Raw genomic sequence first — 10,806 nt, 5'->3', positions numbered from 1 at the left:
ATCCTAGTGCTTTTGCCTCTAAAGTATTGTCATTATTCAAAGAATCAACTTGGGATTGAGCTGCACTATAGAAATGTAATTACTGAATCCTGTGAACACTAAAGCGAGTGGCTTCTATATTGAAGTAATCGTGTGTATTGAACCTATTTAACCTCCTTATTTAACCCTTGCTAATTGAAAACATGCTATTTTCCTTGTGCCTTGTTTCACTTTGCACAGTTGAAATGCCTCATCATTCACAGTGCGAGCTGCTTTGAGGAAATTCCTAAACTACTTCCAAACGTCTCTTCATCTGGGTTAAATCTACTGTGGTAAAAATTTTAGTAATTACAATGTGCTGTTGTTTTGCACTGTGGTCATGTAACCGGCCCTTTGGGGGCTTGGAGTAGAAGAGCAGAGCCAAACATCTGCAGATTGCGTAACCAAAGCCCCGGCCTAGTCGAAAACAGTGCAACCACTTCTTTTCAGCAGGAGTAATGGCGGCTATATAGCTGCAGCGGCACTGCAACATTACATAATCATGAAGAATAGCCAAGAAGCTATACATGTTACATGTATACAGTGTAATGCTTACGCACAGGTTTTTATGTGCATTTAAGGTTTTGGACGTCCCAAATGATTCGCTATCCAACTGAAAACTCAGCATTAGACTTCGTGACTAAATAAACTGCTTCCATTTGAGCTTTGGAGTTCTGTGCCACGACAAGCACCACACGGAAGTAGTATTTTTAGCAGGGTTTGAGCCGCCCACACAAACATAATGCAATCCAAACCAACACCACCTCTACCTGTGCCCTGAAGAGTTGAATCAACACTGTGAACATGATTCACAAACATCGTATTTCTCTGCAAAATGACTGAGGTGGATTTAAATAGTTTGTAAAAGTGTACACTTCTGCTTTATCCAGGCTTTCACCTGGGCTAATCATCAGTTAGCCTTTTAAACTGGAACACTAATGCTGCTGTTTTTATGCCTATGTGCCGATGAGAGCCAGGACCAGAGGCGTTGTGTTTTAATGTTGGCCGTCCGTCTATCTGTCCTTTAATTCTTGTGAATGGGATAGCTTGAAGTGGAAATGTAGTCAGATCTGGCACAAATCGTCACCTGGCGTCAAGGATGAACTACTTCGATTTTGGGGGGTCAAAGGTCACTGTGACTTCATGCCTGCCCTATTTTCGTCGGCGCTATATCTCAGAAACGCTTGGAAGCTATTTCATTACGCGTGGCGCCAGCACATCCTCTTGGACTCGGGCACAAAGCTAATAGATTATCAGTCTGGACAGACGCGCGTGTAAACTACAACATCACTGCTTAGCAGAGGCACACAACAGCAATGTGGTTAATTCTGGTTAACCTGCAGAGCCACTGACATTACAGAAGAGGTTTGCTGAGATCTGCTGTTTTGTGCACGTTACATAATGTAGTCACAAATATAGTGACTACATGTAGTCACATGTAGTAGACTCTACTCCCTCGAGAATACTTGTTAATACTTCCAATTTAACACAATTAGTAAAATCATTTTTAAATCCCCAGTCATTCAGCTGATATTGATTCTTCCTATTGCTTCCTATCGTGCTGATGTCTATATTTCCCTTCCTTAGCTCTCTTCAGTCTGTCTTTCTCTTTCACACACTAACACCCAACTACTTTCTCCCACTGTGAAATCAGCTGCTCCAATTTATTTCCACAACGCCTCACATCCACACACATACACACACACACACACACACACCTTTTTGTAGCTCTTCCTCGATAAGCTTGTCCTAATCCCCCACAGCAAAAAATAGTGGGGAGCTCCTTGTCATGCCTGCCTGCCAACCGCTAACCAGACAGTGCGTTCAGTTAATAATAGCCAGCCATCTTTGTTTAGGGCCTTGTTCTCAGACATCCAAGTCCCACTAATTGGCTAATATCCAGTTCTAGGACTGATACCTCCATGATAATGGAGATTTCATTAGAGCGCCCAGGTAGGCTGCTCACACATTTAGAGCATTAGATAGGCTACCATTATGCCTCTGAACCCAATCACTGCGAGTGGCTGACACTATTTAGGTACGACAACAAGGACAGAACAGTGATAATAACTGATGTCGGGTTAGTTCACCTGGAGGTTATTTGAGGCAGGTAAGACTGATAAAATGCCTGGTGGTGTGTGTTTTCAGAGCTCCGGGTTGTTTTAATACATTAAATAACCCACTGGATTGGCACAGCAGCTACTGGTGAGAGACCAGTAACTATAGTTTGAACGAGGGAGATATGTAACTCTGTTTGGTGATTACTGAAGTGCACTTTGGGAAGACAATCACGCCTACAGTGCACAGCTCAGTGGAGCTGCACATTGTTAGGTTTAGGGTTTCTTTAAGTTAGTTCATTCAGATCTGAGGGTTTTGGACCTCCAGCCTTCACTAACAGCTGTCCCTCTTCATTCTTTAGCTCTCCATCATTTCATCAGTGTCCTCTCCTGGTGACCAAGCACCCCAATCTGGCAGTTGATCTGACAGCAGCCTCACTCTCTCTCTCTCTCTGTCTGTTCTGCGTCCATCCTCAGTTGGAGGAGGATTGCCCGATATAAAATGATCAGCGTTTGGGATTTGCGGGTTAAGGACGCTTAAAGCAGGGGGTTTAAAGCCATGACGTCACATTAATTAGCGGCCACCTTGATCCTTTCAGCCTCTAAGCCGCATTCTGTCCTATTCTGTCTGTCGGCGGACACGGGACTCCCTCCGGGACCGTGGAGGAGATGCTACTGATCCATCCAAGCCTGTAGGCCAGCGCGCAGCTCCCCTCTCCGCACTGACATTCCCCTTGCAGGTGATGCTCCTGTGAAAAAGAGAAACAGGAATACACAACTAAATCCAAGCTCAGAAAAAGATGGCAGACAAGGACAGCGTGGAGAAATACCTGGAGAACAACCCGCAGTTCGCCAAAGAGTACTTTGACAAGAAGTTCCGCGCTGAAGCCCTGACCGCCGCCTTCTCCACGTCCCTCGACATCAAGGACGCAGCTTCCTTCAAGGATGTTAACGCCGTGCAGGAAGCCGCCGTCATCTTCGAGCTGGTGCAGGAGCTGGAGAAACTGGAGTGCATGGAGAAGTCTCTCCACAAAGTGTTGCAGAGGGTTGCGCTGATCCTGCAGGCCGACAGGGTCAGTTTTTACCTGTGCCGGTCGAGAAACGGAATACCCGAGCTCGCCAGTTGTCTCTTTGACGTGACTCCGACGTCCAAATACGAGGCAAACATGGTGGAGCCGCAATCGGAAATTGTCTTCCCTCTGGATATGGGTATTGTGGGCTTTACCGCGCAGTCCAAAAAGGCGCAAAACGTCCCAGACGTGTCCAAGGTGAGAAGTGGTGAAATGTCCCCCCCCCCCGAAAAAAAAAAAAATAAAAAAAATTGTGTTGGTGGCCCTGAAAATGGTGCTAAATGATGTGGTGATGTAGAGTCCTAAGAATAAAACACATTAAAATCATGTAGTAACCAGATCATCCACAGTCTGATTGGCTGCTCCCATCAGCACGACCTGGTGCTTTAAAAGTAAAATAGAGAGCATCATCACAGCCACCACAACATTAAAACCACCAGGTGATGGTAAAGTTGTAGCTGAGCCCTGTGTGGGTTCCGGATTTCATTTAGAGATAAGTGCGCCCAACGAGCCGGATCCATCCAAGCCTGTGGGCCACCGCGCAGCTCCACCTCTCCACATCACTAAATCAATCTTTTATCTGTGTTATATAGTTAAATATATTTGTATGACTCTGTTTTATTATTAGAATAACCTTCAGCTGTGCTCTGTGATTGTTACCACAGTGATCTAAGTGTTTCTTTTTCTCCTGATGTAGAATAAAAAGTTTAGTGACTTTGTGGACAAACAGACTGGATACAAGACCAAATGCATGCTCACTTTCCCTCTGGTGGCTGAAAAGGAGTGCATTGGTGTTATCATGGCACTAAACAAAATAGGAGCTGATGCGTTCACACCAGAGGATGAGGCGGTAAGAATGTGCACCATTACACATCCATATCCAAAGTGGCTGCCCTGCATGAGGTGTAAGAGTGTGGTGTGTTTTAGACACATAAACCAAACTCACTGCAATTCTGTTCATCACATCTATGTTTATTATATCCGTGTTTGCTACTTCGAAGAAAAACCCTGTGCTCTGTCATTTGAAATTTGTAACTAAATAAAGATTTTTGGCTGTAATTACATCTTAGCAGTAGGGTGCAAAGCACTCCCGTTATGTCAGCAGGAGCCAATCAGACCTGACTGACTTGATATGGTTGCTTTTGAGCATTCAACTTAAAAAAAAAAAAAAAAAAAGGCACAACGATTTAACTAGGGATATGTTATTTTTGTAGTCTGTACCAGGGAACACTCATTATCCTCTCTTATTATTCAGATCCCATAAATTCACACTGATGAAATATTCCACAAAGAATCAACTGGGTCAGATGGAAATGATGTTTTTTACAGACTATTGAGATTTAGTCTCCGTTGTGAGGTGATTCACGGGAAACGAAAAAGAGCAAAAAGGAATTTAGAAAAGGCTTCGACTGCTCAGATGCATTATAATGTCTGTGGTTGTCTATCTATCTATCTATATGTAGAATGACAAGGGCTTTATATAAAATGTAATATTTAATAAGTTAAGTTTAGGTGAATATTAACTGACCTGTCAAATCCAAATATCTATTACAGATGACCCATCAACAGTATTCACTTACATGACAAATGACAAAGTGCCACACATCTTATATGTGTTGTTGTGAATTGATCCGACCTCTAATCTGATTTGTTCCTCAGCTCTTCCACAAGTACATGAACTTTGCTCAAGTCATTGCCCTGCAGCATTTCACAGCCTACATGTTCAATGTGGAGTCCAGGAGGAGTCAGGTAAACTAACCTGTTGCTGTTTGAACAGTAAAAGCTCCAAATGTCCTTTGAGCCAGTGGTTATATAATGTGTTGATGTTAGCACTTAAGAATCCCTATAATAAGCCTCAAATGGATACTGTGCCCCCTACTGGCTGTGCACACTACTGTGTACATGTATGAATATAAACATTTAATTACCCGTATTCACTCCTGTGTCCTTGGCTCTAGGTGCTGCTGTGGTCAGCCAATAAAGTGTTTGAAGAGTTGACAGACATCGAGAGACAGTTCCACAAAGCGCTCTACACTGTAAGAACCTATCTACAATGCGAACGATACTCAGTGGGACTGTTGGACATGACCAAAGAGAAGGTTGGTTGCAGAATGGATTAGATATTACAAGCAGGACTGAATACATTCTCTGCATGGCTACTTTCATCAATGATAATAATATTATCTGGTTTGGTTTCGGTAGGAATTCTATGATGAATGGCCGGTAAAACTGGGAGACGTGGAACCCTATAAAGGACCAAAAACACCAGATGGCAGGGTAATAAACTCATTTTAATTCTATTGTCTTAATTATTATTATTATTATTCTTGTTGTTGTTGTTGTCTAACGTAGTATGAAGATGAATATGATGATGATGTATCAACTTTTTATACAGGAAATCAACTTCTACAAGATCATTGACTACCTCCTGGAAGCTAAAGAAGAAATCAAAGTCATCCCGTAAGCGGCATCACATACATGCAAACAAATGCACTAAAACAAATCAATAAAATCAACATGAAAGCCTTGATTTAGTCTAGACATAAAGGCCAGAAAGTGGCGTTTCACTGTCACAACAGGGAATAAGTTGCTTACTCCAGCTCACTTGTCTCTGAACGTTGCCTTGTTTTACTCTTTTTCAGTGGTCCACCTGCAGATCACTGGGCTCTCGTCAGCGGATTGCCGACCTACGTTGCAGAGAATGGCTTTGTGAGTCTCTCACAGCTGCTTTGGGGCAATTCATTATCAAATAGTGAAGGAATAAATAGAAAAGAAAAAAAACTGAGAAATACAAAAGCATCTAGAGACACAGAGGGCGCAGTGTGACAGTACTTAACATATCACTTAGAATATGCAAAGCAATAAATACAACACATTGTCTAACTTTTCCTGTGCAGATTTGCAACATGATGAATGTGGCTGCAGACGACTACTTCACTTTCCAGGTGAGGAGACTTTTACTGTCCATTTGTCTTATATCAACATATGAGACTTGTGCATGTCCACTGTGGCATGAAACAGTTAGGTAATGTTGCACAATGGTAGAAACGTCAGGAGCTTTGCTGATTATGTAGTACATGTTGAGAGCTTCCCTGTGCAAAAAGCTGATTTTCTATAATAGTCTTTTGATGCATGTATTCAAGTAGAATGGAGCGCTTCCTTAAAGCATTATATTTCCATGTGTTCCAGAAAGAGGCCGCGGACGAGACGGGTTTCATCATCAAGAACGTCTTGTCACTGCCCATTGTCAACAAGAAGGAAGAAATTGTTGGTGTCGCCACCTTCTTCAACAGAAGAGACGGCAAGCCATTCGATGAGCACGATGAACAAATCACTGAGGTTTGACACCATACAGGCTCTCTGTTGCACATGCTGTAGCACGTTTGCTCAGTCAGGTAGAAGGAGACTCACTATTTGATCGATTTCTTTTCTCTCCTTCCTTCTCACTCTGATTGTCTGTTCCAGGCCCTGACGCAGTTCCTGGGCTGGTCGGTGCTGAACTGCGACACCTACGACAAGCTGAACCGTATGGAGTACAGGAAAGATATCGCCCAGGAGATGCTCATGTACCAAAGCAAATGCACCAAAGAAGAGTTGCAGTCCATTCTGGTCAGTATCAGCCTGACTTCCTTTGAAATGTTTACTCCAGAGGGCTGCTTTTGATCTCTCAACATTTGCTCAAGAGGGCAATTAAAAGTAGCCACAGGTTAATCCAGCTTGAATAGCTTTTTGAGCAGCAGTCCTCCATCAGCAGTTATTAGAGGAATTATAGAAGGTCTGAGGGATTATTTACACACTTGGCAGTTAAGATTTGAGACGATGACACTATCGTTTACAAGGTTACTGCTTAGACCGGTTGCTTAAGGGGAGTCTGAAAATATGATATCTCAATATTTTGTTGCCAGTCTAAGAGTTGAAGCAGTAAATTGTTGATGATGACAGAAGTATGTTCATGGGTAGAATGTAAATGGATTTTCAAATCACTGTTCTCTCTTCTATAACCAGAACACCAAAGAAAAGTTCGATTCAGAACCTGAAGACTGTGACCAGAAAGATATGTACAAACTCTTGGTATGTTTTGTATAAACCAAGCATTTTCAGCACTGACATTGTCAATCATAGAGGCATTTGTACTTTTTGGGTGAAAGATTCATGCATCACTTCTTTACTACTTTTGTGCAGAGGTCAAACTGCCCGCCAGCTGACAACGTCAATGGAGAAAATCTGTACCTGTTCTCCTTCAGCGACTTCCCTGTTTCGGAGTTTGACCTCATCAAAGCCGGCATTCGCATGTTCTTTGAGCTGGGTGTTGTTGAAAAGTTCAAAGTTCCCGCAGAGGTCAGTCGAACGCTCCTAATGTGGCAAAGTGGTTTCCTTCGGTAATCGTACATTAAGAACAACTTATTACTTTGCATAATACTCCTCTCCCTCGCTCCTTCTCAGACACTGACCAGGTGGATGTACACCGTGAGGAAGGGTTACCGTGCCATCACTTACCACAACTGGAGGCATGGCTTCAATGTCGGCCACACCATGTTCTGCCTGCTGCAGGTAACACCAGACATGACCTAATGAAAAGAGTGAGCTACGTAGGCTCGTAACGTGTTCGATTTGCACCAGTAAACAGTAGATAAAATAACGTCCACACAGACCTGCACGTAGTAATCCACAATTTCTCTCTCCTTCAACAGACAGGGAAGCTGAGAAAGTACTACTCAGATCTAGATACCTTTGCCATGGTGGCTGCCGCTTTCTGCCACGATATCGACCACAGAGGAACCAACAATCTCTACCAGACAAAGCAAGTCAAAACATTGTTTTTAATGTTTGTGTAGGAATTTGTCCATGTATGTTTACTGTCCTATATTTATTTTCTGTAGGAGTGCATCTCCTTTGGCCAAACTTCACGGCACTTCCATCATGGAGAGGCACCACTTGGAGTACAGCAAGACACTCATGGGAGAGGAGGTATGAAACATTGACAGGTCAAATTCAAATTCAGTAATTGGGGACAGGAGAAGGGGTTTGACCAATTGTCGCCTCTTCTTGCAGAGTCTCAACATCTTCTGCAACCTCCAGAAGCGTCAGTTTGAGACTGTGCAGCACTTGTTTGATGTCTGCATCATTGCCACTGATCTGGCCCTTTACTTCAAGTAGGTTTTCAGCAACGTTATAGCAGCACTTAAACAGCTTGTGACAGAGTGGCTCAGTGTTAATGTCAGTCAGTTTGGGTCAATGTTCAGTTCCTTGGGTGTGGTTGTCTGTCTGCTATCTCCTCTGTTTGTCTTCACACAGAAAGAGAACCATGTTCCAAAACATTGTGAACGCCACAGAGCCAATGACGAATGAAAAGGAGGCCACTGAATTTGTTGCCAACAACCCCATCAGAAAGGAAATTGTGATGTACGTTACTGATTCAAGCAGCTGGGCTAGGCAGTAGATAACACGGGGGTCGATCAAATTATATCCAGTTTACTTGAAAATCTATTTGTGAAACAGCAGAACCTTGGAAATCTTCAGCATCACTAGCAGGGTGTTATCTTCTCTCCCCTGACTGTCTCTGTATGTTTCACCTCCAGGGCCATGATGATGACAGGCTGTGACTTGTCAGCTATCACCAAACCCTGGGAGGTACAGAGCAAGGTGGGTTCACACGCGGGCTGATTTCTAAACACAGTGAAGCTCACAGTAAGCTAAAAGCGCACGGAAATCACACGAGCGAATAATACTATAAAGCAAAGACAATAACAACAAAAACAAACTGGGATCAAAATGTATTGAAGCATTTTGTGTTGCAAAAATCTGTTGCAAAGATGGATTCTAAATAACCAGAAATAGATTTTCTGAGAATATAATGTGTTGTTCTTGCTACTCATTCACAAGCTGTTCCTCCTTTATTTCCCTTTGTCACGTGTGGTTTCTCCTATTTATCTGTTCCTCTCCAGGTGGCTCTGATGGTCGCTGCTGAATTCTGGGAACAAGGAGATTTAGAGAAAACTGTTTTGGAACAACAACCAATTGTAAGACCTGTACCCCGATGTGCCTTCTTCTATGGTTTTCTTTTTTTTGTTTCAGTGTTTTGATTATTTTTTAATTGGTTTCTCAGATTGGTACAACTGTTTTCCACTGGAAAATCTCTCTTCTGTCTCTTTCAGCCCATGATGGACAGAAACTGTTCCGATCAGCTACCCAAAATGCAGTGTGGTTTTATCGACTTTGTGTGCTCATTTGTGTACAAGGTAATGGATAGCTCTTGCAGAGTACTGTACAAACATGGATTTAGCAAGAAAAGGGAGTCTGGCATCAGCAAATTGTCTGTAACAGCTGGAATTTAAGCACACCCACAGTCTAACAGAGCAGTAACGATTCAATCCAGCTTCAATTTGATTTTCAGCAAAGCGAAGCAAAGCACCATAAAAAACGATTCTGCCCAGTTGTTGTTTTGATTCATTTCAATCGAATCAATTGCGATACCTTCAAAAATGATTTACTCAACAAATAAAAGCAACTGTTTATTTTCAAGCTCACCTCAAACTGTGAAATGAATACTATTGTGTAAAGCCTGCTTTGGGTTTAATTTTTAATGAGGGTGTCAGAAAGGTGTAGCTTCAACTTGGCGGTTGTAGAATTGAGTAACTAACACAGGTACAACAAACAGCATGTACACTATCTATAATGCAGTCTAATAAAATAAGCATTCCTGCAGACTCCAAAATGACCATTGAGGTGAATCATTTCTTCTAGCTTCATATTCTTACATACTGTGTATGTGGCTTCGACATAGCAAGATGCATAGAAATGAACCTGCTGAACTCTACTGGCCCCAATAGGAATGTTAGTGTCAGTTTGCTAGAAGGGTATTTGGACAAAAATGCACATGTGCCACATCCATAACATGGAACTTGTGTCAGCCATCTCTCTAGAATAGTGCTCTAAGAGGCAGACCATAATACTCCAAGGCAAAAATGCACTTTAACTTCCGCTCGTTGTACAAATCGTACATTGTGAATAACATACATCGCATGTTGTCTGTCATTTGTCAGGAGTTCTCCAGGTTCCACAAAGAGATCCAGCCCATGTTTGATGGGTTGAACAACAACAGGGCACACTGGAACGAACTGGCTCAAGAATATGAGGCAAAGATGAAAGCCATTGAAGATAAGAAGAAGAAAGCTGAAGAAGAGGAAGCCAAGAAAGGTAAAAGACCATGACCTGATAGAAGACCAAATGTTCTGGCTTGAGAATGATTCTGTATCCATTCATCTTATTTGATTTCTGTGTCTATCTAACAGGCGGTGATGGAGGAAAGTCGAAGACCTGCACCATCTGCTAAATTCGTCCAGTTTTTTGGTTGGACTGACGTGGTCTGGTTAGGACTAATCTAGGCTACAGTAGCCTGTTCTGATCTGACAAGTCATCTAGTTGGATTTTTGCTAGGCGAGCTTGGTCTAGTCTGATCTACACCAGTGTGTTTCTCTCTGGTGCAGTCCAGTTCCAGCCCTGTTTGATCTGGTCTGGTTCTGCCTAGCCTACTTTAGTCTAGTCTAGTCAGGTCCAGTCTACAGTCCACTCTGGATTAGGCCAGCCTAGCCATTCTCCAAGAAAGGAATAGTAAGAAACATCACCAGGAGTAATGTTGGGACTCTGCAAGTGAAGCCGTT

General features: G+C 42.7%; 1 protein-coding gene across 2 annotated transcripts; it reads left to right on the top strand.

The window, feature by feature from the left end:
• Positions 1 to 2,875: 2,875 nt before the first annotated feature.
• Positions 2,876 to 10,595, top strand: pde6c (phosphodiesterase 6C, cGMP-specific, cone, alpha prime). 2 transcript variants are annotated; one of them, XM_026351570.1, is made up of 22 exons: positions 2,876 to 3,343; positions 3,843 to 3,995; positions 4,805 to 4,894; positions 5,104 to 5,244; positions 5,348 to 5,422; positions 5,541 to 5,605; positions 5,788 to 5,854; positions 6,043 to 6,090; positions 6,335 to 6,484; positions 6,611 to 6,754; positions 7,151 to 7,216; positions 7,328 to 7,483; positions 7,589 to 7,696; positions 7,837 to 7,946; positions 8,026 to 8,113; positions 8,198 to 8,298; positions 8,441 to 8,548; positions 8,725 to 8,788; positions 9,091 to 9,165; positions 9,301 to 9,384; positions 10,189 to 10,342; positions 10,438 to 10,595. In XM_026351570.1, the coding sequence occupies exons 1-22, from the start codon at positions 2,876 to 2,878 to the stop codon at positions 10,476 to 10,478; spliced, it is 2,556 nt and encodes an 851-aa protein (XP_026207355.1). In that variant the 3' UTR covers positions 10,479 to 10,595. The 2 variants fall into 2 exon arrangements, with proteins under 2 accessions (XP_026207355.1, XP_026207354.1); XM_026351569.1 differs by having other exon boundaries at positions 10,189 to 10,352; positions 10,436 to 10,595.
• The last annotated feature ends 211 nt before the right edge of the window (positions 10,596 to 10,806 follow it).

The sequence above is a fragment of the Anabas testudineus genome, chromosome 19 (assembly GCF_900324465.2).
Source record: "Anabas testudineus chromosome 19, fAnaTes1.2, whole genome shotgun sequence".
NCBI classification, from domain to species: Eukaryota; Metazoa; Chordata; class Actinopteri; order Anabantiformes; family Anabantidae; genus Anabas; species Anabas testudineus.
The sequence above is the reverse complement of the archived record's forward strand: the minus strand, read 5'-3'. Positions and strand labels throughout refer to the sequence as shown.